The 27,808-nt window shown below is 54.1% G+C and overlaps 1 protein-coding gene across 3 annotated transcripts in view; it reads left to right on the forward strand.

Annotated features, from left to right (window-relative positions):
- The first annotated feature begins 458 nt into the window (after positions 1-458).
- SSBP3 (single stranded DNA binding protein 3) overlaps positions 459-27,808 on the forward strand; it is a 55,201-nt gene continuing 27,851 nt past the window's right edge. The window contains exons 1-4 of one of the 3 annotated variants that reach the window (XM_021541966.4): positions 459-698; positions 816-888; positions 1,076-1,137; positions 1,705-1,789. In XM_021541966.4, coding sequence (XP_021397641.1) covers positions 643-698; positions 816-888; positions 1,076-1,137; positions 1,705-1,789 — 276 coding nt within the window. In that variant the 5' untranslated portion in view covers positions 459-642. The remainder of the gene's footprint in view (positions 699-815; positions 889-1,075; positions 1,138-1,704; positions 1,790-27,808) is intronic. The other 2 variants (XM_077785342.2, XM_085586225.1) reach the window with 2 other exon arrangements.

Genomic DNA, 27,808 nt, shown 5'->3' on the forward strand with positions numbered 1-27,808 from the left:
CCGGTCCGGAGGAGAAGGCGGCGTGCCCAGCCCCCGGCCGCCTCCCTTCTTCCTTCTCCCTGCGCCTGCCTCCCGCCGGGTCCGTCCCGCCCGGCGCCGCGGAGCGGCAGCGCCCGCCCGGCCGCACCGCGCTCCCCGCGCCCCCCCCCGACGGGCGGTTTCAAGTCCCCCCTTCCGAGGTCTCCGCGGCGCCGGCCAATCAGCGCGCGCTGCGCGCCGCGGCCCGCCGCCTTAAAGGGCCCGCGCGCCGCGCGGCGCCGGGGAAGCGGCGCCGCCCGCGGGCCGAGCCGGGCGCGCTCTAGGACCGCGCGCCGCCGCCGCCCGCCCTCCCTGCCCGCCGCGGGAGGCCGCCCGCCGCCTCCGGAGCGGGGCGTGTTGCGGAGAGGCCCCGCCCCCGCCGGGCGCTGATTGGCGGGAGCGGGCGCCCGTCGGCGGCGGGGGCGGCGCCCGGCGCGGCCACGTTCGGGTGCGCGGCCAGCGGCGCGTTGGGCGCAGCGAGCGGCGGCGGGCGCGGGGCGATGGGGGCGCGGCGGCGGCCGGCGCTCTGACAGCCCCCGGCGCTCCCTCGGCGGCGGGCGCAGCGGCTCCGGCGGCAGCGGCGGCGGCTCTCGGCGGCCGCCTCCCTCCTGCTCGGCGCGGACCATGTTCGCCAAAGGGAAGGGCTCGGCGGTGCCCTCGGACGGGCAGGCGCGGGAGAAGTAAGAGCGGCGGCGGCGGCGGCGGGGGGAGCGGGGCGGCGGTGGCGGCGGGCGGCTTTGTGCGGGGCGGGAGCGGGGCTCCTGTTCCTCCTCCGACCCGGCGCTCGGCTGTTGCAGGCTGGCGCTGTACGTCTACGAGTACCTGCTGCACGTCGGCGCCCAGAAGTCTGCGCAGACCTTCCTGTCCGAGGTGAGCCCCGCCGCCCCCCGCGCCCTTTGTGCGCCGCCGCACGCCCGCCCTCCATCTTGCGCGGGGCGGCGGCGGCGCCGGGGGGTCGCCGCGCGTGGGGGCCCACGCCCACCCGCGACCACCCCCCACCCGCGCCGCCCCCCCCTCCCAACCCACCACCCCCCCTCCGTCTTCCTCTTGCCCGCAGATCCGGTGGGAGAAGAACATCACTCTGGGCGAGCCCCCCGGCTTCCTGCACTCCTGGTGGTGGTAAGTGCGGGGGTGTCCCGTCGCGGGTGGGAGCAGCCCCCGGGGGCGGGGGGGTGCGCGCCGGTGGCGCGGGGCCCCACGGGGTGCAGCCCCGGTAGTGGCGTGAGTCAGCAGCGGCGGCGAGCCCCGAACCGCCCCGGCTCCCGCTCCCCGCGGGCGTCGAGGCGCGGCGGAGCCACCCCCGGCCCCGCGGGAGCGGCGGGCAGGGCTCCCGCTGGAGAGCTGCCGGGCCAGCCGCAGGCACCGGGCTGTGCCGGTGCCACTGGGCCGCCCAGGGGAGCAGGGCTGGGCGGCTGCGAGGCTGGGAGAAGTCCCTGAAGTCCCACGGGGTGTTATCCCTTCAAGGTGTTGCCTCTTGAAGGCTAGTTTTGCTTCCTTAAGCGCCCAGCATCCCCAGTCCCGACGGTCAGATCCGCGTAGTGTAAAGCTGGGATGCACAGCTGGATCCAGCTGAGGTCCCATCCCAGCTGTGGGCCCCGGGGGCTGGGAAGCCGCTCACTTGAGCTGACCTGGGTGCCCGATCCCTGATGAGTGACTGCTCTTCTCCCATCTCTCCCTGCCGTGCAGCGTGTTTTGGGACCTGTACTGCGCAGCTCCCGAAAGGCGAGACACTTGTGAACATTCGAGTGAAGCCAAAGCCTTTCATGACTACGTGAGTAACAAGTTTCTAATCCTCGCGGTAATTACGGCGTTGGGGAGCTCCGGCGCACCAAGTGCCAACCTAACGTAACTGGCTGGCAAAAAGTGTGGGGTTTTTTTTAACCAGCAATGTTCTGATTTGACTGAACAGTATTTCATAATGTTGCAATTATGTAAATGAGCTCAGATACTTATCTTAAGCACTTAAAGGCATTCGGGCTAGTGGTAGAATTAAGAACTTTTGCATAGCAATGGACAACAAAGCGTTTATATGGCAAGATATTTCATGCTGAGGATACTGTGGTGGTGAGATGTTCCATGCTGAGGGCACCTTGCAGGATGGGTGGGGGTTGGATTTTGGTGGGGAGGAGAAGGGGGAATTCCCCAAACCACTGTTGAATGCCTTAGTTAATATCTCCCTGCCTTTGGCAAGGCTGGGGGCTTCCTTGGTTTCCCGAGTCCTCCCTTGATCCCAGCAAGGGAGAGGTGTTGTCTTGTTGAAGCTGATGGTTGGTTGGTCGTTGTGCATCTTGGCTCTCCATGGTTTGGGTTGCAGAGGTGGCAGCATGACCCAGGGATGGATGGTGCTTCAGGGGTGTCATGCTTGAGTCTGAGGTGTCTCCCAAGGAATCCCTCTTGGGAAGGGGGCATGGCATGCCTGCCTGCCCCACGGGTGTCGGGTGGGCTGCCCACTCTGGTCCCGCACACGGTACCCGCATCCACAGCGTTGGGAGGAATTTGCATCAAAGGATTAGTCACCTGGCTGCGGGCTTGGACCCCAGTCAAGTGTGTTTCAACCTCGTAGCAGGAGCTGGTTTTGTCTGCTCCAGGGAGACTATGGTATGGAAACCATTTTTCCTCCCTTCCCAAGTTTCTCGTTGCCCTGACATGCCTGGCTTGGGATGTGTGAGGGTTTGCTGGTGAGCAGTGCCGGGCGAGCGTCTCGGGGACCTCCACGGCGCTCTCACACGCTGGCACTAGGCACAGTGGTTGCCCTGGGGCACGGGCAGTGTCAGAGAGGCTGGGCTGGCTGCTGAGCTGCCTCTTGTTTCTTCCCACCCTGCTGGGTCTTGGGGGAAGTGTCTGGGTATTTGCTAGGTGGGGTTTGTCTGTCTGTCGGTCCATCCCTGCGGCCGCTGTCTGCATTGCTTGTTTTCACTGGGTCGGATTAAGATGATGAACTCCTGAACCAAGGGTCAGAGATGATAACCAGCTGCACGTCTAGCAGTTGTTGGCTTCTGCTCGCTTCCGAAATGTTTTGGGGCAAATTGTGGGGGGTTTGGGAGCCCAGATGGGCTCATCAGGAGCAAAGCAAAGGTAGATCTATGGGCAGCAGAGCCACAGGTGAAGATGACATTAGCAAGCAAGACCTGGTAATGCTCCATCCACAGCAGCCTCCTCATTGTGTCTGAGGATTTAGTGTATTTAGAGAAATTAATCTTTTTTTAGCTTGGTAATAATTCTAACAATAGGCCTGAGTGCATTAGATGATTCGCATAAACTTCTTTAATACACGTTGCTTTAAGCTTACAGTAAATAGACACAATCCTGATTGTTTTTAATTCTCAGTGTAATGCAGTTTTCTAACAGCCCCAAGTGCTTTACCTTTTGAGTAACTCCTAAGATTTTTCACTCCCCGGTGCTTTGGCTTGGTGGCACTGGGTTGGTTTCCCCAGGCATGTTTTGGCCCCAAGACAGGGCTTGTGCTTCTCCGTGGCGTGGCTGGTGACGGATGCTCAGGGTACAGTCCCTCTCTGAGGAGTGGTGTTTTCCTGGCACAGAGTGTACTTTGCAGGGCGAGGGACCTGCCTGGCCAAAACTTAAATATTGACCGAAGAACCGAATGATAACCATGGGAGTGTGAATAGAGCCTTGTTTCTCTGCAGCTTCTGGGCAGGCTGCTGGTACCATTGAGCGTGGTAGGCAGTGTCAAACACTAAACCCAGCGACCCATCAGTGGTGCGTGGCAGCTAAAATGGGATATGAGCCCCAAATGGGACTGGATCAGTGAGTCGTGAATTGCTTCATGTGGTGGTTGTGGTTAAAAATATCCCAGTCTAAGTCTTGCCCCAGGTTGGTAGAGTGTTGTATTTACACTTGGCCAGCAATGGGCAAATTCCATGTGTCCTGCTTGGTGTTTGCCCAAAATATGGTGTGTGTTAACCCAGAGACTGTGTTAGGGTAAGGACAGAAAGAGGGGATGCTTTGGGAGCCTGGCATGTCACTTTCCCAGAGCCAGCACTGGAGGGGTTCTAGCCCAGGGCACAAACCTTTTGGGAAAGGGGAGCAGTTCTCCTTGGTAGCAGGGTGGCATATGCATGGTGTGTCATTTCCACTTTGTTTTTCAGCATAACTGTATGAAAACTGTTAGGAGCAGCAGGACAAATTACCGTTTTTCCCCCTCCAGTTTTGAGTGTTTATAAATCTCCGGTGAGAAATTAAAGGAAGGAAATTAAGAAAGTAAGGAGAAATCCTACCACTTCTTTTTTTGAGGGGACCTTTGAAAACTGTGGGGTCTTATGAGTGCTTGGAAATACTTTTTACCATTCCACTGAGGTTTTTCTCCCAGGGTGGGACAAAAGCCTGCTGGGACTTTGTAGAAAACTGCTTGTTGGGAGAAGAGTGATGGGAGTGGGAATTCACCTGACACAGGCAGGAGGAATGCTGCTCTGCTCTACCCTTCCGTCTCTGGCAGGTCTGTGCGTCTGCTAACACAACTATTGAGCTGTGTTGGTTGGAGGGTTGTTAGTCATCCTCTTCCACCAGTATCCAAAGAGTTTATCCAAGCTAACAACCCCACGAGCACTCACCAACTCCTAAAACTCAACCTGTAGCCATTGATTTAGGCTCCTCCAAGCCCCGTGGCGAGCATGCCAGCGTTCCGGCACGCTCCCGGAGCCGGCGAGCTTGCAACGGGATCGCTCGTCATGACAGGGGATTTCAGCCGCCGCGTTATCTGGGAATTGGCCGATGGCTGGTCGCAGTTGAGCATTTCAACGCCGTGAAAGCCAATACAATTTGAGTTAGCGGTGATGACTGCCAGTTTAAATACCGCAGTGAATTTCTGTCAAAGAGCTAATACATAGAAAGGGGAATTGCAGAAAACTTGATCACCAGAACCACTTCAGTCGATTTTGGCCTCGAGCTACAGAAAATGAACTTAAATCTAGTTGACTGTTGCTACATACTTTTTTTGTGGTATTGCTCTGCCTGCACAGCCAGCTCATGTCAACATGCAGGAGAGAAAATTCAGGGTAGCCTTTAGCTGATGAAGACTTTGACTTCATCATTCCCTAGTTCTGTTTTCCCCCAGTTTCCTCCTGAGAAGGACCTGCACTTGGGAGCATTTGAAAAGCTATTTTCTTTGCAGCACAAGATCTGCCGAGCTGTGGCTTCAACTTGCCATTAACGCAAAGCATTGATTTATTTGTTTTTGTTTTTAACTTTGGAAAGCTGCTGCAGTTCTTTCTAACTTGGGTCTGGAAGGATGCTCTGCAGCAGTGGGGGTGGTTGCTGCTGGAGGTGCAGTGGTTGGACTGGGAAAAGATGGTGTGTTTGGGGCTCTTGTCCTCCTATCTTGGTTGGGGACAGCCAGAGCTCCTCCTTTTTCACCCATCTGAAACAGTTCCCCTTAGAGATATCTTGGGGGGTTCTGAATCTCATGTGGGTGGATGGATGGATGGAGAATTCAGGCTTGCTGGAGTTAGTGTGCTCAATGGAAACAAGGTAAAGCCCGAGAGGCTGGACGACTTGGGCCTGCTTGCTGTACAGAGATGTCCTAGAGATGGTTCTTCTGTGCTGAATCTGCCAATCACACGCCCACCCAGGTGTGGGACAGGCACCCCATCCCAGCGTCACTACCTGGGTATTCTTGGGCTGCAGGGGAGCATTTCCTTGTCACAGCACCACCTCCTCGCTAGGGTCTGTGTGGCCAACTCATGGCATGGTGCCCTGGCAGGTGACATGGCCTTGTGGGACCCCTGGGAAGGGATGCTCTTCAGGCATGAAGGTTTTGGTGTGTCTCCTCTGCCATGCCAGGGTCTCGTTCCAGGATCAGTGAAGGTTGTAAGGCCTTGTTCAAGGCACCCGTGGCTGTGAGGGTGTGACCAACAGGTGTGATGATCCATGAGTACTTCTGTTGAGGTGCTGCTGGTGATGGGTCCATGAGAGCTTCTCCTGTTGTGTGCAGCCAGTGCTGTGTAGGAGAAGAGGTGTTTTTGGGGCAGGTTTAGTGCAGCACAGGGACAGGGGTTGGGAACAGCTTTGTGTGGTCCCTGTGAGCCCCCACAGGCATTGCCTGAGCCCTGGGCATGTGGCTCAGTGGTGGCACTGCTCTCTCCTGTTTCCTTCCATGTGGAGCTGCGCTCCGTCTGGGCTCCATCCAGCTCTGCTCTGCAGGGACAGGGTTCCCTGGTAGGTAACCGGAGAGGGGAGTTTCCTTCAGGAGTGGCAGCTTGCCAAGAGCAGCTGCAAAACTCCACATCACTTAAAAAAAAAAAAATTGCAACAAAAATAAATAAATCCAGATATTCCCTTTCCTGGCAGTGCTGGGCTCGGCCTTCCCTCCCAGTTAAGGGTACTGCTGAGCCTGGGTGTCCTTTAAAGCTTGCTCTTGCTGGAGTACCATGCAAGGGTGGATGAGTTTAATATTATATTTTAAACAACATTGGCTGTCATGACAGAGCAACCTCGGCTTCCACGTTTCCTGCTGCCCAGCAGCAGGACCAGGGCATTGCAGAGCAGCACCTTTCCACGGGTGATGCTCATGGAGAAGGCTCCATTGTGAAACTGGAGGTCAGAGCCCAGAGCTTATGTCTTAGTCTTTGACTGGGGAGCCTAAATATTTATCCTGTTCTGTCCCTAATGAAAACAAATTGTCAACAGTTGTTCAGTAACTGACTAAATTAAAATCTGTAATTAGTCAATTAGATTAAAGAGTTGGCACAACCTGATTGTATCATGCTGGTTAGGTTATTAAGAGAAAGGGTGTGATTTTTAATTACTGAATGCTAATTTTGACGGTTTCAAATAGAAACAGACGTTCCCCCCCTCCACCCCACCCCGAGTGCCTCTGCAAAAGTAAGGCAGGGGATGGATTTTATATCAACAAATGGTGCAAGCACGCAAAGTTTCTCTGGCTCCAGTCCGGGAGGGGGTTCTCCAAAAAAGCCGGGAGCGGGATGGGAGGAGAGGAAGGATTTCTTCAATCCTGCCCGAGGATGGGAAGGCAAGTGGGGGTTTCTGCTTGGGGTGGGGACCCCTGCCTGGCCGGGTGTCGCGGTCTGGCTGCTGCCCGTGGAGGTCCTGCCCTGCTGCCCCATTGCCCACGCCGGTGCGCCCTTGCCCAGCAAGCAGCAGCGAGCCAGACCGGAGTATTTTTTCTTTTCCTTGCTTTGTTTGTTTTGTTTTTTTTTCATAGTATCTTTTTAATCCCCCTCCCCCCAGTGCTTGAGAGGGGCCAGCTTCCAGTGGCAGGCGAAGCCCGCAGCGGGGAGGAGGAGGAGGAGGAGGAAGGCCGCGGTGCGAGCGCGCAGCCCAGCGCCATCCCATTGTCTGCCCCGGCGGCCACGTGGGGAGCGCGCTGGGGCCGGCGGGGGGAGCGCCGGCCCCGGCAGATGCCGGGCTCCGGGCGAGCACAAAGCTCGCAGCCCTGCCCTCCCCGGCCCTCGCAGGAACAAAGAGGGCCAGGGGCCGCCGTGCCAAGCCGTGCCGTGCCGTGGCCGCACGGGCGCTCCTGTCCGGCGGCGGGCGGTGGGGAGGTGTTAGGTCAGGACGCCGTCTGTTGGGTACGAGTGGGACTTTCCTGTCCTCCTGATCATTTCCTTCCTTACCTTGGAAACTTGGATTTTCTCCTACCTTTTGTTCCCTATTTTTCTCTTGTAAAGCTGTCCCTGGTTCTATTGGAAACAGCTGCCGGAGCTGGTCCTGGGGAGCGGGCGGGGGGCTCTGCCTGTTCCTCCTCTCTTGCCGCTCACGCCCCCGTGGCAGAGCTGGCACCGCCGAATGGCACCCGGCTGTGCGGAGCCCTCCCTGGTGGGGGTGCTCGGGGGGAGCTGCTGCAGCCACGTTTGTTCCTGGTTTTCCTTAGGAACAGAGGGGATGGCAGAGGGAGAGCGGTGCAGCACCCAGAGCACCTTGTGTCCAGCCTGGCTGGTGCTGGGATGTGACCTGTGCCTTGTGTCCAGCCTGGCTGGTGCTGGGATGTGACCTGTGCCTTGTGTCCAGCCTGGCTAGTGCTGGGATGTGACCTGTGCCTTGTGTCCAGCCTGGCTGGTGCTGGATTGTGACCTGTGCCTTGTGTCCAGCCTGGCTGGTGCTGGATTGTGACCTGTGCCTTGTGTCCAGCCTGGCTGGTGCTGGGATGTGACCTGTGCCTTGTGTCCAGCCTGGCTGGTGCTGGGATGTGACCTGTGCCTTGTGTCCAGCCTGGCTGGTGCTGGATTGTGACCTGTGCCTTGTGTCCAGCCTGGCTGGTGCTGGATTGTGACCTGTGCCTTGTGTCCAGCCTGGCTGGTGCTGGGATGTGACCTGTGCCTTGTGTCCAGCCTGGCTGGTGCTGGGATGTGACCTGTGCCTTGTGTCCAGCCTGGCTAATGCTGGATTGTGACCTGTGCCTTGTGTCCAGCCTGGCTAATGCTGGATTGTGACCTGTGCCTTGTGTCCAGCCTGGCTAATGCTGGATTGTGACCTGTGCCTTGTGTCCAGCCTGGCTGGTGCTGGATTGTGACCTGTGCCTTGTGTCCAGCCTGGCTGGTGCTGGGATCTGACCAGCCCTGCCCACTGGAGACAGCATGGGCTGGATCCCCCTGAACATCGCACACCCGCCTTGCCAGCATCCCACTCATGGCTCAGAGAGGCTCCCTGACTTCTGCTGAGGCTTCTGCTCAGCCCACAGGCACATTCCTCCTTATTTCCTGGAATTTTTTCCCTCCAAGTCCTCACCCTGCAGATCCCTGGGGGGACACCCAGGGCTGGGGTCTGAGTAGAAACAGTGCTTTCCTCCAGGCTGGCAGGGAGAAAAAATGTCTTCAAGTAAACAAATACCTCACCTCTGCCTAGGTTTGGGGTTTAGGTTTTTGTTTGGTCTCTCAAAACTCCTGGCCATGGCCACAAGTGCCAAGTTCAGAGCTACAGCTGTGCAGTCAAGGAGGGATTTCCAAAATGCAGGATAGCTTTGGGTGCTGCTACCTGTGTGTGATGGAACCCTGCTGTGCAGCCACCCACTACCACCTCCTCTCATCTCCAGAGCAGTGACACCAATCTCCTGTGCCAGTCAGGGCAAGAGGGGCACCTGGGTGGCTTGAGTAAGATTTGGGTTTGGATGAGAGTGCAGCTCTGTGTGGCAAGACCAGCTTTCCTTTTGTGTTGAGTTTGTGCATTTAATGAATTTTTTTTTAAATTTGGTAAGAGGAGAAATGCTCATTCTCCTGCCTGAGCTTAATGTGGCATGCATGGTGACTGTTAGTATCAAAATTAAACAGAAAACAAATGTACACGTGTGCAATTACATCTGTGGAATATGCACTATTAGATGTACATGTGGATAAAGATAGAGGGGCGTGTGCCTGTGTATTTTGGAGTGGTGGGACAGAGCAGTGCTTTGTGCCTGGCTATCCAATGCCCTCCCACTTGCCTTATTCTTCCTCCTCCATGGCCTTTGCCACTGCCGCCAGTGGTTTTTAGCAAGGTGATTTCCACCTCCGTATTCCCCAGGCTGGGTGGGAGCCTGTGGGATCGGTCTGTCTGTCTGTCTGTCCATCCATGTGTGAGGCTGCGCCTGCTGCCTTAAGATAAAGTCCAAAGGAAGACCTCTGGCTGTGTCTTGAGCTAACATTTTCTTTTTAATTTTTTTTCCTTAATGTTTCTGCATCAACCCTTGAACATTTGATCTGGTGCCTCTCCTCCTGGGGTGCGGCAGCTTTCTGTAGTGAAAATGAGCTCTCACCACCCCTCCTGCCTGCCTCAAACAGGGTCTGGAGTGGGGGGGGGGGGGGGTTTCCTTCCCATTTTCCCTGGATTTGGGCTGGTCTTTTTTTTACAATCTCTCAAGGCTGAGCTCGCACCTATAATTGGAATTTTTTGGCTACATACTGAAGCAGGGGGATGCACTGCAGCAGCTCTGACTTGCTGGTGGGCATGACCTGCCCAACACAGCTGGGGTGCTGGCATCCCATGGCATTCCCAGCAGGTAAAACAGCCCAGAGCCAGTCCCTCCTACCTGACATGGATTTCCTTCTGTGTCCTACTCCTGTCCCAGCTCCCACCCACACAGCTGTCATCATACTTGGGTACCTGGTCCAGCACTGCCTGGTGCCCACCATGGCAAGTGGCCAGCTGGAGTCTCCTTCCTTCCAGAGCAGCCTTGCTGTGAGGGTGTCCCAAGCCTTGGCTTTGCTTATTTACCCATTTATAGTGACAGTAAGGTGGGAAATGCCCTATTCTCACCCCACGGGTAGCTGGCATTGCCCAGCTGTGTCCCCAGGCAGGTGGCTGCTTCCTGCCCCAGGCAGTGTTTATAACTCAGCCTCCAGGCTGGTTGTTTTGGGCTGTGTTTTTTGCCTTTTTTTTTTTTAGTGAAAAAAAGGCAGAACACCCTGAGGAAGGGGGCAGGGCGCTTCCTTGAAGCACCCTGGTTTGGAGTGGGCAGATAAGGGTGCTGCGTCACACTTGGCTCCTCTGCCCTGCCAAACCCAGCAGAGCGTCCTCCTTGCTCTCCTGCTCTGCCCAGCCCTCACTGGGTGCTGATCCTGTTTTTTGGGGGAAGCCCCATTGGGGTAAGGCAACCTCTAGTGCAGAAGCTGCTTGAACCCCCGCATCTCCCTGCCCACGAGCGATGCTCACAGCAAGAAGGAGGGAGAGGTGGAGAGGTGCTTTTCTCCCCCTTGGCTCCTTTCTGCCAGAGAGCTGTGCAGCTGATGGGATGTAAATCACACCCAGCCTCCCTGTGCCCATCTGCCAGGAGAATGGTGGGCGGGGGTCATGGCTGGTGACAGCTTGGGGTGACTTTCCATCACAGCTTCAGCCCCTCTCCGGTGTCTCTGTGGCTCTGGGAGAGTGCCTGCTCCTCCCTGAGGAACAGAACCTGAGTCTGCCTGTTGGTGCTGGAAACACTTTGGCTGTTGGGGTCTTCCTGAAGACGTGAAGCAGGAGGTGGGTCTGGTTCTGTGAGACCCTGTTGGGGTCTGGTTTGGGGCAGGGACAGCTTTGAAATTCTTGGTCTCATCAGGGGCTTTTGGCATGATGTGCTTTGTGGGATATGGATGTGGGGAGCTCACAAGGAAGCAAATGCTGCTTCACATTGCATGTGGGTCCCTTTAGCCCAGCTCAAGAGCAGTTTTTCATGGAAACCCCAAAACATATGGTTTTGGTTTATCCTGGGTATTACAGCACCAATAACACCCAGGTGCTTCACACCTTTGCCAGTCTCCGCTGGAGAGCAGGTTCAGGCTGAGGCTCCCAGGGCTAATTTCATTGTTAAAAGCAGATTTACTTGCTTGTCCCAGAGCCCTTCAGGGTGTTGTGGCACATCCTGACAGCTTGTCTGTCCTTACCTGCAGTCATCAAGGAGTTTTCAACATGACTTATATAAAGCCTTTGTACTTGGATTGCTCCACCGTGCTGCACAATGGCTTCTTTGTCATCCTGCCAGCTAATTAATTTTAACTTTTACCGTTGCTCCAGCGCGGTGCCTCATCCGCCTGGTCCATTTGAAGCTTCCACCCCCCAACCTTAAGTGTTTTCCAAGCAGTTTGACTTGTTGCTGCTGAGCACTGGAGAATCCAGCTGGCCCCACTGGTGCTCATCTTCTGGAGAAGGAGCTGCCTTCACACTGCTGCTGGAGCTGGGGCTGGTGGAGGAAAAGCCATTAGGAGGCTCAGGTTTTCTCCAGTGGCTTGTTTCTCCTGGCTGGCAGCTGAAGGTCCCCACAGAGAACATCTCTGATGAAAATAACAGGCTCTGGCTCCCTAGCTTGTGGTTGGCACCATGAGGATCTCGCAGCCAGAGGTGGAAGCCTTGCCTGCATCTTCAGGACAAAACCCCTCGTGCCTGGGGATGTCTAAGCATGGGGGACTTGGCGATGGTGATTTCTGGAGGGTTGGGCTCTGTCGGGTTGTGCTTTGGAAACTGAATGCTTTTTCTCTGAGCAAACATGTCCAGCACAGCATTCCTGGTGTAGCAGGGAGCTTACCCCTGGTACCTCCCGAGTGTTCACAGGGGAGCTGAGCATCTCCTTAGAGCTGCCTGGAGGAGGACCAGGAGAGATGTGACCCCAGCTGGGTGTCCCTGCCCTTGGGGTGGGATGAACCAGAGTATTGTCTTTTCTGGGTAGGAGGGATGGAGATGGCCACATGCATAAACATCAGCTGAACTGCAGCCCTGGGGTTTGTGGGAGCAGTGCTGTGTGGCAGGGGGAGTTCCCTCTGCTTGGGATGGGGACAGTGGCAGGTCAGGGAATATGGAATTGCTGCCTTTGTGTTTAATCTGGTTATAAGGATGGCTATTAGAGATAATGAATTTTGCCTGTCCCCACTGTTGTAATACAAGAACCCAACTGTCTTTCAGCACCGCGAAGGTCACTCCTCTTTATTTCTGGTTGTAAATATTGCTGGTTACAGATGTTTGGGGTTGATGGACATGGCTAATTAAGTTTCTCCTGTCAGCTGGTTGGCAGGGTGCAGGGGTGCTGGCATGGAGGTGAGGTCAGAGGGCAGGATCACAGCCAGGCAGCAATACCAGCAGCCACTTAGCATGGTGTGAGCCCATGAGAGCAAAGCTGGGTTTGCACTGAGCCTTGCCCCTCTCTTTATTATGAATTTGGAGCAGGCTGGTGGGAAGACGGTGACTTTCAGGAGCAAGTTTCCATTTTGCTGCTCTCATTTGAGGGGAATTCAAATGAGGACACCTGCTGTCCCCAACCTGACCCGAGGGTGGGAAGAAGGGTGCAGAAACCCTTCTAGTTTTTACCATCAACTATCTTTTACCCCAGCACCAGCAGAGGCTTTTTCTTTCCCACGGAGACTAACATGGAAATAACGGTGTGCTGGCCAGCAGAGCTGACACCCCACATCAGATCAGCTCTGGGAGGGGCTGGGGGCCCCTTTCTGTGGGGCATGGGGCCGGTGCTCATCCTGCCAGGCAGGAACCGTCCGCGTGCGCTGCCTGTGCGCCTGGAACGCAGCACGTGCTGCTGTGCTCCCCGGCTCCCCCCGCGCGCCTGATTTATGCCACTCCACATTTTCTCCTCCTTTCCATGCCTCTTTCTCCTCTCCCTCTTTTTTTTTTTCCTCCGTTGTGCTGCCTGTGCATTGCCTTGCTCTTTTTTTTTTTTTTTTTTTTTTTCTCCCCTCCCTTATTGCTCACAGGCCTCCCTGTTAGCCCAGTGGGCTGCAAGATTTAGGGCTCCCTGCCTGATGTGCAGTCTGAGTGGGGTTTTATTCTCCCAGAGGAGGGAACTGTGATCCCCATCACCCCACTGGGGTATGATCCTTGCATGTAGAAGGGGCTGTTTCTATTATTCTGTTTTATGGCCGTGGAGCACAAGTCGTGTATCCCTGTTCTGGATGCTCCTGGCCATGGATTGCAGCAGAACTGGTGAGGTGGCCACGGGTGCCCATCGCCTCCATCCCGACGTCACTGCGCCGGCCATCTGTCCCCTCCTGCGCGGCGCCGGGCTGCCGGCTGCTTGCCGAGGCATCAGGGCTTGCCCAGCGGCTGCGAGGCCACCTGAGGAAAAAAAATTACAGAGAAAAAAAAGTTCCATTTTTGCTTTGTTTGCCCCCATTTCATATGCATAACCTGACTTTTTGTTGCGTTTTGGGGAGGGGTTTTTTTGGTTTTTTTTTAACTCCCCTGCTGCTGTTCCAGGCGCATCAAAAGTTTGCTGGGTCTTGTGTGCATGTGCGGATGCTGAATAATTTTATTAGCTGCCTGGAAGAGAGCCAGCACAGCGTGCACCGTGCAGGAGGTGGCTGCTGGGGTGCCTTCCCTTTTCTTCCCCTTCCCAGCTGGCCCCCCTTTGCCTCTGCTGGTCTCCTGTGGGTTGCATCATCAGCATTACCCCTTCATTTTATTTTTATACATATTTCTTAGGGAGGTTTTTGGTTTGGTTATTTTTTTTTTTTTTTTTTGCTCCTCAAAGGGTTAAAACCGATGGGGAAGTTCAGCTAGCACTTGCAAGATATGGTTGCCTTAGCAACAGGCCTCCTAATCTGGTAGGTGACCTGAGAGACTGTGGAAGATGCAGGGGTTGGTTTGGCATTTCATTATTTCATGAGGCTGCGGCTCTCCAGCTGGTTCCCTTCCCAGCACCGCCACCGCCGCTGCTCCCCCCGCTGCCGCCCCCGGCATTCCTTGGCCAAGCCCGGAGGGGCCGGCAGCACCGTCGCCTCCCTGGGCACTGCTGGGTCCTGGGAGCTCTTGCTCAGAAAGGGGGAGCGGGCTTCCCGCAGCCCAGGTGATAATTATTCAACTTTAGGATTGTAAAGATGGTTTCCTACCTTGCCATTCCTCCTTTGAAAGGATTTGCCATGGTGGCCCCAGATGAAATCGTCCATGTGGCCCCAGAGCTAAAGGTGTGCCCATTAGTACTTCCAAACCCTGTGTTTTGGGGTCTGTGGCTCCAGTAACAAACAGATGGGACATGAACAGGGAAGCACAGTGGTTGGAAAAGGTGGTGGAGTTGCGATGCAGCATCCAGCCAGTGTTTTGGGGAAGGTTGGTGGGCTTTGGGAGGAGTGTGGCTGCATTATTGCAGCTGCTCTAGGCTCCTCTGGGCTCACTGGGCCAAGAGGCACAACCAGCACATCCCCAGGGATGGACAGACCAAGACCTGGGCGTTTCAGTGCCTCAGCCATGGCCACCTTGTAGTTTATTTCTTGGAAACATCCTCAAGTTGGCATTTCCCAGCACTGTCCCTTTTCCCTTGCTGTAGTCACTACCCCATGCAAAGCACTGATGATCACCTGCTCGTCCTTGCCAGTGGTAGAGCCATCTAAATTAAGAAACTGCATCCCAAAACTTCCCTGCCTGATTTGGCCTCACTAAACCTCTGTGCACCATTGGATGGGGGCCCAAACTCCTGCCTGTGCAGTCCGGCACGGGATTTGAATGGATGTTGGTCACACCTGACAATGCCCATCGGCACAGAACTGTTGCATCCTGGTCCAAATAACCATTGAGCTTTTGCCAGGGTGGCCAAGCCACTCTCTGTGCCCAAACCTGGGATGTTTTCCCCCTTGCTGGATGCTGAGTGGTTGTGGAGTGTGGCTCTGCCCTTGCCACCCAGCCAGGATGGCTGGGCAAGGAGACCCTGAGGGAAGGAAGGTGTCCAAAGGGCTGGGGCCAAGCTCCCTCTGGGTACCCATGGAATAAAAGAGCCAGGATAGCGCCAGGGGCATCCCATTCCCGCAGATCCCAGCGTGCAGACCTCTTTTGTTTTTTCCCCCTCCCACTACTCCACGGCGGCGTCGATGGCAGCTGCCTGTGGACGGACGCCGGGGAGAGCCGCCTTTGTTTACCCGCCTCTCCGGCAGAGTGAGGGCGGGGATGCTCTTGGATCGAGGTGCTGATCTGTCATCTCCAGGTTTTATGCATCCCCAGACAAGAAATCAGTGGTGCAAAGCACAGACTTTTTGTTACTTATTGCCGAGCTCTGTGCAGAGCGCGGCTGCTGAAAGCAATCTGGTGTCTGCGATGCCCAGATTTATGGTTTCCCAGCCTCATTTGAGGTGTTGGCTTCCACTGGGAAGTAGAAAACCTGGTTTGAGCCATCGGAGTAGGATGAGAGGACCATGGTGTGTAGTGACACTGGATCCCAGGTCTGATCCCTGAGCTGGCAAATGGCCCCAGAGCCTGTCATCACCCTGGGTGGGACAGCATCTCCCTTGCTCCATCTTATCTGATGGAGACAGGAGGACCAATGTCCCATGGAGCTGAAACAGCTCTGCTTTCCCTCTGTGTCTTCTCCACTCAGGACTGGGATGGCAGAGGCAAAGGCTGGAGGGAAGCAAAGGGAGGAAATCCAGGCGAGCCAGCAGAATCCCTAGAAAGCCCTTTTTTTGATCACTTCATCCCTTTTTTTTCCCCTATCTCTGCTTTGTGAGGCTTTCCAGGATTTGTCCCTCTCGGCGGGGATTTCGGGCGGTCAGCCGGGTCCCCAGGCACGGACAGACAGACAGGCTGCCAATCAGCCGGCACGCACCGTCCTTCCGTGGAGCGCCGTGCTCTGCTGCCAGGGGCTCCTGGGGCTCAAGCATGGGATTATAGATGTGTTGTTTTTTTTTTTTTTAAAGAAAATCAAAAATTCCCAGGGAAAATATATTTAAAAAAAAAAAAAAAAAAGCCGTCTCCCCCCCGCCTCCGCCCTGCTGAGAAGCAGCTCTGCGATGGCGGCTGGAAAGCGAAGCCGTAAGTGTTGCGCGTGCCATCTGCTCCGCTTGGATCGCGGGAGCGGCTGGAGCCGGCGCAGCCTCGCGGGAAAGGGGGGCCAGCGCTTTGCAGGGGTAAAGATAGGGTCCCCCTGCCCCGAATTCCTCCCATCTGGGGTCCTCTAGGTCAGTTTGAAGCCCACGCTGGCATGTTTGAGCCCTAGCTCGTGCTGCTTGGAGGTGTCCCATGGATGCAGGATGTGCGCCTGTCCCTCTGTGGGTCATCCAGAGGTGAAGATGGTCGTGGGGTGGGATGAGTTGTGTGGAAGGGAATGGACAGGTTTTGGTGGGTTTAGGAATCTGCAGCTCTGCTGGCTGCCTGAGGTGGAAGCACAGGGTGCTCTGTAGTGTAGGGTGCGTCTCACGGGGACCTCAGGTGTTTGCTGTCAGGAGAGCAGCTCAGCAGGACACATCTGGTCCTCCCAAGGGGGATACTAAAGGAAAACTCCTTCCCCAATAAGGAAAAAGTATATGCTGTCTCTAAAAAGAAAGAAATGTGTCTATTTGTGGGTTTGCTATGGGATCATCTCTGGGTTCCCACACAAGTTCCTCTGCTGGCTCCTCAGCTGGAGCCACCAGAGCAGTTTGGGTTTCTCTCGGCTTTACCAATTTTTACAAAACTGGTATTTTTTTGAGACTCCCCACTGGGTCAAGCTAACAGATAGAGATGGGATGCAAAGGGAACCCAGGCTTTCTCCCTCAAAAGGCAGCCGTGTCCTCAGCAGCTGTGTCTGGGGTTCATGTTGGGTTGTGGGTGGTTGGCTTGTCTAGAGGGTAGCCAAGAGACAAATATTCCCAGGGTGTGTGATACCCAATCTGGGAGATCAGTTTTGACTGCAGGGACAGCAACTGTGGTGCCCTGAACTACCCCTTGGCTTGGCTCCACCAGCAGCAGTTTTGGTCTGTAGATGTTTGTCATATATGGGGTATATATGAGATATATATATATATGTATATATAAATTGCTGATTGGGATTAAACCACACCAAGTACCATATATCTTGTTTACACCTCTGCCCCAGTGGGATGGGGAGGAGATTGGGGGCAGAAGGAGAATGTAAAACCCATGGATTGCAATAAGTGTAGTTTATTAATTGAAATAAAATAGAATAATAGGGATGAAAAGGGACATGATAGAAAGAGAGAAGTAAAACATAGAACAGATAACTGATGCACTACATAATTCCTCACCACCCACTGACTAATGCTCAGCCTGTCCCCGAGCTTCCTGGCCAAATTCCCCCAGTTTATGTACTGGATATGAGATTCTGTGGTATGGAGTAAACCTTTGGCCAGTTTGTGTCAGCTCTCCTGGTCATTCTCCCTCATGGTTTCTTGTGCACGTCCTCACTGGCAGAACATGGGAAGCTGCAAAGTCCTTGACTTGGAGTAAGCACTACTTAGCAACAGCAAAAACACCAGCGTGTTATCAACGCCGTTCTCATAACACAGCACTGTACAGCTACTAGGAAGAAAATTAACTCTATCCCAGACAAAACCAGGACAATGTAATTTTTTTTTTTTTTAATATTAGAGAAGGTTTTCTTGCAGAGCTTGGGAACTTGGAGAGGATGCCTGGTGCTTTCCCCCCCTCTCTTCCCATGCAAATGCAGTTGCTCCTCTTCTCCTGCTGATAGAAAAGAGTGGGTTGAGCGTGTGGAGAAGGGATAATGCTCTCCAAACAAAACCAGAGAGCTTGTGAGGAGAAATGGAAAACTGAGGGAGGGTAGAAATGTTTGAGGAGAGGGCTGCAGAAGGCTTTTGGTCTTGCTGGGCTTTGGGGCAGGGTGGAAGGATCCCAACTCAGTGTTTTCCCACACTTGTTCCCAGCTGGTGAGCACGGTCAGACCTTCACAGGGGCTTCTGGGGTTCAGCACTGGCTGTAGTTAAACCTTGTTAGAGCCTAGCCCTTTCTTGGGGAACCTCTTGGGAGTTCCAGGTCAACCCCATGGAGATGAGTTGGGAAGACACGTCCCCCTCACAATCCCTAGCCCCCAGGAAGCGCTGCCGTGCCCACAGCCTGCTGGCTCTCCAGAGCTGCCCACGGCCTTCAGCCATCCCACCTCACCAGGTGCCACTTGCAGGTGCTGGGCTGACCCCACCTGGGTGCCAGGTGCCCCCCAAAGCCACTCTGTCACTCCTCAGCTGGACAGGAGAGAGGAAATACCATTAAAGGCTCATGGGTCAGATAAGGACAGGGAAGCATCACTCACCAGCCACCGTCACAGGCAAAACTGACTCAACTAGAGTCAAAATTAATTTAATTTATTGCTAATCAAATCAGAAAATGATAATGAGAAATACAAACTAAATCTTAAAAGGTCAAAGGCCTTCCCCCTACCCTTCCCTTCTTTCTGGGCCCAGCTTCACTCCTGGTTTTCTCTCCCTCCTTTCCACCAGTGGCTCCAGGGGAGAGGGAATGGGTGCTGTGGTCAGTTCCTCACAGGTGTCTCTGCTGCTCCTTCCTCCTCAGGGAAAAGGACTCCTCCCACTCTTCCCATGGGAGACAGTCTTCCACAAATTTCTCCAACATGGGTCCTTCTCCCAGGCTGCAGTTCTTCCCAAACTGCTCCAGTGTGGGTCCATTCCATGGGCTCACAGCCTCTTTTGGGCATCCCCCTGCTCCAGTGTGGGGCTCCCCATGGGCCGCAGGGGGATCTCAGCTCCACCATGGAGCTCCATGGGCTGCAGGGCCACAGCTGCCTCACCATGGTCTGCACCACAGGCTGCAGGGGAATCTCTGCTCTGGTGCCTGGAGCACCTCCTCCTCCTCCTTCCCTCCTTCCCCACTGACCTTGAGGTCTGCAGGGTTGCTGCTTTCACGTTCTCGCTCCTCTCTTCTCTGTCTGCAGTTGCTTCTGCACAATAAGTTTTCTCCCTTCTTAAATACATTATTCTAGAGCCCAATACATTGCAAGTAGCTCAAAGTGCTGCACTTCGGTGGCTACCCCTGAGCCCAGCGTTCAGAAATTCATTAATTGGGCTGGAACAATTATTTTTGGCTTTTGCAGAGGGAAAGGCTATAAATAACCACCCTGCGAGCTTGTGCGGTGACTTTGCAGCCTCTGTTGGGTGGGGGGGGGTTGTGTTGGGGTTTTTTTTCCCTTGCTGCTGTCCGACTGGCTTTTTCTTGGTGGCCGAGAGTGGGAGACTTATCTGCAGAAAATGCCATTTGAGTTGATTAAAGAAACTCCTGCCATTGGCCCGAAGTGCCAAACTTTCTGCAGAAACAGTTGTGCTTTCTGAGAAACGGCCCCGGGGACCTGCTGGGTGCTGGGGATGGGGAGGAGGACGGGAGGAAGGCTTCCCCAGGCTCAGGGAAGGCAAACAAAGCACAAGACAAAGGATGTGGGGGAATCTTACCAAGGTGGAATCGTACCAAGGAGGGCTTGCCAGGCAGAGGGGCAGTGGTGGTGGGCACACTTCTGTGCTTGCACTGCTCTACCAGCAGCAGCTTGCACTGCCCTCACTCTGAGGGTTTTTGGTCCTTGGGGAGTTGAGTTTCAGCCAGACACTGATCCAGAGGTGAAAGCCTCTGCCTCCCAGTACCTGCCTCTCAAGCTCATCCATCCAATACCCTTGGGAGCCAAACCACAACAGCCTTAGCAGAAGCAAACAGCATCTAGTACACCTTCTTTGTAAGCCCTCTGTCGCATCTAAAATAAATTTGCATGTAAATTGACAGGCTGATTTTAATGTCTCCTGGCTATAGAGCACTGAAGGCCCAGGCTTCTCTTGTAGGTGGGCATGTAGCATGGTCCCCACGCTTGCTGGGCTCTGGCATGGTGGCACAGAGCCATTCCCAGGGTGGAGGTGGCAGAGGCATGGGATGACTGCTTGCAAGGAAGCAGAAACTTAGTATTTCATTAAAAAAAAAACAAACAAAAAAACCCCAGATTTTTTTAAGGATTGAGACTTACTGAGAGGATGGTGGCTGAGAATGGCCTACACAGGACAGCAAACTGGGTTTTCCTGTAGGGAAGCTGCTCTGTACCAGGCTGCTGGCCTCCAGGGTTCATGCAGTGTCCTGTGCAGGAGCACTTCCCACATCTCTTCCCTTGCTTGGCAGCAATTAAAACACATTCCCATCGTTGGTACGCGTTGCCAAAGACAACAGCCACGAGTCACTGATGTCTTGGAGAGTGTCACTTTGGCCAGAGCACCCCTTGGTGCCTGGATTTGGGGGGCACTGCTGGAGCTGGAGCTAGTGTGAGGATCTGTTAGGAGCATTTCGGGAAAGGCTGCCTAGAGCAGAGCATCTCCCGAGCAGTCTCGCCGTGGCAGCTTTCCTCCGTCATCCATTATTTATTTGATCCTCTGCAAAACAAATTCGCTCCTCGGCACTGATTCTGATGACGGTGCTCATTTTACAAAAGAGGTAAAAGGAGCTGGTTTTGTTCCCAGACTGAAAGACTTGAACAAAAAGGTGTTTCCTGCTGCCTTCTCTTCTGTATCAGTGAGATAAATCTGCAGAGTTTCAGAGCGGTGATGAAAATTTTGGAATCTCAAGTAGCAAAACATTGAGCAGTGCTTTCCCTGTTGGTCCCCATCTTTCCTGGACTTCCAAGGGTGTTTGCTGTGGGAGGACTGGGGGAACCAAGATGCTCAACTCACCTCGTAGCTCACAGCTGAAGGTTTCTTGAGGGCATGGCTGTGTGTCCAGGGAAAAGGGGTTTCAAAAGGTGCATCTCCTCCTTGCTTGTGCTGTTGGAGGGCAGCTCTGCTCTATGGGTACACAGAAGAGTGTATGCTTGGGTCTTGGAGGCAGTGGGGTGGTTTCAGAGGGTGTTTGGGGATGTCCTCAGTCACACCAGTGGCCAAGCCAGCTCCATGTTGCTTGCACCAAACAAGCTGGAGCAGTGGGCTGAGCACTGGGCCGGGAAGTTCGGAGGGAGGAGACGGCGCGTCGGAGCCGCGTTCGTCAGGATGGAAATAACTGTCAGCCCCATTCAATCTGTCGCCTTGTTCCCGGGGGACAATTGCAAAACAGGATTACTGGTACTTAAAAATTCATAGAAAACGTTTCTTATCACAACGTCATAATTGTTATGACTCAGAAGAGTAGAATTGCCATTTTCCTGTGCCTTTTTTCCCCCCTTCACTTTTGTTGCATACCAAGTCCCTTGCTGCAGCTGCGGGATCGTCGGGAAGGGGGGAAAAAAAAGAAAAAAAACCAAACCAGGGCGATGCTTTATTTTATGCTAACTGCAGCATTTGACTTGAAAATGATGTCCCACTGGGTCTCGTGGTCAGCGTATTACGGCGTGATGGATGGCTGTCAGAGCGGCGGTGGCTGGCAGATTGCGATGGGTGGAGGAGAACAGATGCCCGGTGACTTCAGGGGCTTTAGCAGAGCCCAGGACTGAAGAGTGGAAAACAAAAGCAGATGGGAGAGCTCTGCTTGGGCTAACTATTCTTCTCCGGCCACGTGTCGGGGAGGGAAGCTCGTCGGGCGGCTGTGTCCCTTCTGTGCTGTTCCTGTGTGGTGAGCTGGGCTGCCTGCTGAAGCCCTGGGTGAACCCCACTTGACCTGAGGCCTGAGCCTACGTGCAGACCATCCCTGCAGATCTCAAAAGGGCAGCCTTTTACCCCTGTGAAAGAGCAGATTGCGCTCCATTTGATGGTTCTTGTTAACCCTTGGCCCTGCTGATGGATCCGAGGCAAGGCCTGGGCAGGCTCCGGGGGCTGCCCTTTTGGAGGGCGTCTGCCGGTGTATTTTGTGCTATGCATGGCATTTGTCTTTGGAGTTGGGCAGGACCCATGAGTTTGACTGGTGCTCATGGAAGGAAATGAAAGGAGAAGAGTGAGCCTTTCTTTCAAGAACCTATTCTCAGTGAACCCTTTGCAGATGCTGGTCTGCAACCCGTCATTTGCTCCCTGTCTCTCCTGCAAACTTTTCTATACTTTCTACCCAGTCAGGGGGCTTAGAAAAGAACCTGCTTTGCCCCATTTTGCTTCTCACATCTCTATTTCCTCATCTTTTACCCCTTCATTTTGTTCCTACCCCACTGGTCCATCCAAACTTGGGGCAGGTGGCTGCTGCCTTCCCAGCTGGCATTTGCTGGGGATTGCAGGGTTAATGGTGAAATTAAATTTCACTGCTGTTTTTAAATTAATTGAATCATCAGCGTGGGTAACGGGAAACAGTGGTATCATAATGTATTTGATATGGGTCTTTAAGTCAGCATTTGCTGTGAGATCTGGAGCACTAGATCTTGGTTGAAGCGATGGCTAACTGATATATTGCAGTTATGGCCACGGTACAAAGGCTCCTGCTATGTCTTAAAACGTTCAGGTCACAAAGTTGAGTTGGTTTATGATATGGCTGTTTTCTGTGCGTGCTTCTCACGGTGCTCCTCAATCATACTGGGAAAAACTCTGCAGTTGGCAGGAGCCAGTGGTGCTCCCGCTTCGTGCCTCTGGGCAGGCACCACACATCTAGGAGGATGCCCTTTTGGGTGACAGAGGAGCACTGGGGTTTTGCTCCTAAGAGTCTCCAAAGTTTTTTTCTGCTGGAGGAAGCACACACAGGGGAAAACATACTTTTCCCTCAAAGAAAACAGTGGGAAGACCTCTATTGATTTGCAGCATCATCTGGCCTTTCCTTGATGGCCCTGGGTGGCTTCAGGACCTGTCTTGGAGAGAAGAAGCTGTCCAGGCTGAGGGCCAGCATCCTCATGTGATGTCCTCATCATGCTGAGGACAAAACTCCTAGCAGGCCATTGTATGGGCTCCTCTTTTCTTGTCTTTTACCTGGTCCATTGTGGTGGGGCTGTGTGATGAGACTGCATCACAGTGTGGTAGACGGTGGCAGAGGGCTGGTGTTAATTAAAAAGTGGAAAAAAGTAAAGTTTTAGTGTATGTGTTGTAGAGCTGCGTGCAGGTTTCCACCCATGAGGGGTTCCTGCATCCTATCCCAGCAGCTGTAACAGGCAGGATGAGAGGAAATGACCTCAAGTTGCCCCAGAGAAGGTTTAGATTGGATATTAGGAAAAATTTCTTCACTGAAAAGCTTGTCAAGCCTTGGAACAGGCTGCCCAGGGCAGTGATGGAGTCACCATCCCTGGAGGGATTTAAAAGCTGTATAGATGTGGCCCTTGGGGACGTGGTTTAGTGGTGGAATTGGCAGTGCTGGGGAACGATTGGACTCGATGTTCTTAGAGGTCTTTTCTGACATAAATGATTCTATGATTCCCTCTCGTCAGCAACTTCCTCCGGAGATCACAATTGTATGGATGACCCCGGAGTGCACCTACGGCCACGTCAGCAGCACTGCCTTTCACAGCCAAAATCTCAAGGCTACTTAACCAACTGAAACCTCTCAGAAGCTGCCTTGATATGAATATTGATCTCCACATTTAACTCTGCTTTGCCCAGTTGATATTGCCCAGGCTGGTGGCTTGGAGGACGAGCAGGCTACAGGACACACAGCTGGATTTTGGATCAGGGTTTGGTAGGACACACCAAAAACCTCAGGGCTGAAGAGCCTGTTCTGGTGCACTGGTTCAGATTTTGTGTAAAGACTTGCTTATTATTTCTGCTAGTTATGTCTCTAATGAGGTGAGACGTGCCATATGTTGTCCATAGGGAGGGAGTGCCACAGGTGGGGTGGGGGCTGGCCTGGTGGGTAGTTGCTACACAGAAGAGCCTGAAACTGCCTCAAACTCAGACTTGGTGAGCCAAGATTGCAGCTGATCTGTCTGTGCCATGGGCATTGGTGCCATGTCACGTCTCAGAGCCATCTAGAGACTGGCAGCACCTTCTTGCTCTTCATCCACTGTCGTATTCTCCAGCTCCCATCAATTTTATCCTTCCGTTCCTTCTTCCCTTCTCTTACCCTCAACATGTTTTTGCTTCAGAATAAAGTGTTTTTGGGGCCGGACCCAACCAGGCACACAGCTCCTTTGGCTGCTCACAGGAGTGGCAGCCCAGGCTGCTCTCTGAGCAGAAATTTGAAACTGAACCATAGCAGGGTAAAGAAATATTAATTGGTGAGCCCTGAACTTAATTTGAATAGGGCTCTGCTGTTTAAACAATTGTTGGAGCCATAAACCAGAAGCCCTTAATTATGGCTAATTATTTTCTGCGATGAATCTATATGGGAGCTCCTCAACATGAGGGCTTCTCTGAAATGTACCGATTGCGTGTTCAGGCATCATCCAGCCTGACTGTCCCTAATAAAATCAGAGACAGAAGTGTTGCCTCCAGCCCAGCTGCCTGACCAGGCAGGAGCCTGCTGCCTGCAGTTTCCTTAAACCCAGGGGTCGGGGCAGGGTGCAGGGGCTTGGAGGCTCCCCGGGCAGGCAGCTAGGGACTCGAGGGCAGGAAAGAGCAAGACAGGAGCTGTTTAGGACACGGACTTTAAACTCTCTGGCATTTGGGGTTTGTTTAAAAACCAGCTAGGTAAATATTTGTGAAGCAGTTGGGATCCGGCTGCGGGGTCAGGCGCTGTGCGCAGCCCTGTGGGCTGGCCTGGCCTCCTGTAGATCCGGTCCTTCCCACAGCAGGAGGCATGTCCATCCTCACCCCTGCCCTGGAGATGGTGGAGGCAGTGCAGGGCACTTGGCATCATCACTTGACCATGGCTCTAGGGTGTGGGGTAAAAACGGGTGCTTAGAGGTCTCTCTCCTGGGGTGTACCAGTGTGATGCTTCAGTGGGACGTGTTTAGAGCAGGTCTGCTGGCGAGGCTGCACTGTGCATCCCGGGGATGTCCCTTCTGTGCCATCCAGGCTTCTTCTGGGGGTTGGTGGTGCCTTTTCCTGATGAACCTGGAGCTCCTGCCCTGTGCACCACTGCAGGAGGGAGGCTGCTGCGGGGGGGATCCTGCTGGGGACCCCAGTGCATGCCAGGGCAGGTAGGAGCTGTGGCTCACTAGGGAGGATGGCAGGGCAAGGATAGTGTGGCAAGGATGGCACGACAAGGATGGCATGACAAGGATGGCATGACAGGGATGGCACAGCAGGAATGGCAGGGTGGGAGGATGTCACAGCAAGGATGGCAGGGCAGGAGGATGTCAGGGCACGGTGCGGCGCCGGGGGAGCGGTCCAGGCTGCCTGTACACAGCAGCTGTCAGCACTGCTGCCTTCACCCGCCCAGCCCCAGCCTCTTCCTCGTGGCACAGATGGTTTTAACACTTTCCTGGGCCTTTTTTTCTATAATTAACTCTTGTTTGCAAGTGGGAAGACACTTCTTTCCTTTTGGCAGAGCCATCAAACTCTCCTCGGCGGTGTGCTTTTTTAAAGCCATCGTGTATCTATCCTCCAACTGCAGTCTGTTGTTTTTACCAGGCTCTTTTAAGGCACTGGGCTGCCCCCCTTTTTCTCCCCCCCTTGCTCTTGCCCGGAGGTAAAATCCGCAGGGATTGCAGGCGGAGGAGGCCCCAGCCAGCTCCGGCAGGGGAGTTAGCGAATCCGGCCAAGGCGATACAAAAGCCGGTGCCCGGGGAGGGGGGAAGATGGAGGGGCCCCTTCCCTGCACCAGGAGCCTTTGAACCCCCCTGCTCCCAGCTTTGTGCAGCTTAGCAGGGTGCTGCCTGCACAAAGGCCCCTCATCCCTCGTGTCAGTTCCATGCTGCAGCTGGGAAGAGTTTTTCCCAGGAGAGGCTGTTGCCCACCGAAAGCCTGGTGGGTGCTGGGGGCTGCTGTGGTGGGTGCTCTGTCCCACCAGGATAAAGGCAAGGAGCACCCCCAAAGAGCCCTGGAGCTTCACCAGTACTTGGGAATCTGCAGGGTGCCCCAGGAGGGGGGTTCTCTCCAGCCTTTACAAAGACCTAGAAAAACTAATTGGAATACCGCAGGCCATCCTCTGCCTTTTGGGGAGCTCGGGGTCTGCCTGTAGCTCCCTGTGGAGTTTCGGGAGGTTTTGCTCTCAGGGAGGTGAGGCTGCAGCAGCTCTAAAATCTGGAAGGATTTGGGATGCTCAGCTTTGGGGACTGAGGATGGTCAGCATCACAAGCTGGTGCTCGTAGGAATGTCCCCATGGATAGGAGGGTGTCGTGCCTGGGTTTATGTCGGGGTATTGCAAGAGCAGCTCTGACGGTGGGGAGTGAAGGAGCTGTTCTTACCTATGGGTATCAAATGGTGGATGTGAAAAAAACAAAAGAGAAAAAGCCTGTCAGGGAGTTTCCTCCAGCAATTCATGACCATGACCACCATACCTGTGCTGCCTCCGCTCCTCATCCTGGTCTGTCCCTTGAACTCCACTCACTGGCTCTGTAGCCAGGTGTTTCCCAGCACTGCCAGTCTAAACAAGACCTTGCAGTGATGCTCAGCTCTCTCACATCACTCCCTCCCCCTCTCTGCTGTCTGAAAGCCTGGGGCTCTTTCTTTTTTTTCCCCCTTACTCTCCAGACTTTAAGTTTTCCTGCCTCACGTACCAGTTTATTGCTGGGTCAGGGGGGCAGGGGTTTGCACGCTGGTTTTATAGGGTCCCTCCAGAGCTGGCTTCAAAAAGCTCCCAGTTCATAAATGGGGGGTTTGTATTAACCACTGTGTTTTGACAGGGAGAACTGCTCTTAGAAGAGAAATAATTAATGTTTTGTAAGCTTTAAGGGTGATGTGGCTTGGAGTTGCACCTAACAAAAATGCTCTGTGCAGAAAACAGTGATTTTTTTTTAGAACCCGTATTTTTATCAGAAATCCTCCCCTATCCCAATTTGCACCTTGTCAGTTGTGCAACCCCAGGAGGACTTTTCCATGGGGAAGTCCTGCAGCTCAGCTGTGCCTGGGTCACCAGTGCCAGCAGCACCAAAGCAATGCAGAGAGCTGGTGTTAAGGTAAATAAAACATGAGGCCACTTTGGAGCGGTGTTTCCAATCCCCAGGTTAAGGCAGGCGAGAGGCAGCAGAGCAGTGGGGAGGTGGTGTGGTGAATTCCCTCTTACCCCATGGATGTGTACCTCTTCTCCTCCAGAACATGCTGAAATGGTTAAAATGCCTCTTCCTGTTCACCCTCCCCCTCCCAAGAAATCCCAGCCTACCAGGGGAGATCTGCACCCCCTCCACGCTAGCTTAGCCCCTGGCTTTTTTTGGCAGTGGAGAAAGCCACCAGTTCTTGGGAACAAAACTGAATTACACAGTGGCTTACGTCAGATTTACTCCTCCTGTCCTTTGCTCTAGCTGCTCTATTAATTTTGATATGCCTAGAGCAATTATCAAACCTGGGAAACACTGTTTTTGGGGGGCAGCACCCACAAATAACTGCAATAAACCCTGCTGTTGAAAAAGGGGAGGGAACATCAGACATGGGGCTGTGCTTGCCTAGATTTTGAATGTGAATTTAATGTGAATTTTCATCAGAAGCCGTGTGTGTAGAGTGGTTGGGGGTCTCTCGGGGGTCTGGAGGGGGAATCACACCCTTTTCCCACCCATACACCACTTTTGAGGTCCAAAGCATTATTCCCAGGGGCATAGAGGGTGTAAAGGGGCAGCCTTGGAGCAGGTTTGGGATGTGAGGGCTCCATATGGCTGGAAGGGATTAGCCTGGGGGATTAGATGAGTGGAGAGGAGGGGAAAGTTGCTGCAATCCCCCCTCCCCAAAAATCCTCATCTCTGACCCCTGGCAGATGCACAAAGATGATTTCTGGGAACGATTAGCACTGCTTTGGG

Source organism: Lonchura striata, chromosome 8 (assembly GCF_050655825.1).
Source record: "Lonchura striata isolate lonStrDom1 chromosome 8, ASM5065582v1, whole genome shotgun sequence".
Classification (NCBI taxonomy): domain Eukaryota; kingdom Metazoa; phylum Chordata; class Aves; order Passeriformes; family Estrildidae; genus Lonchura; species Lonchura striata.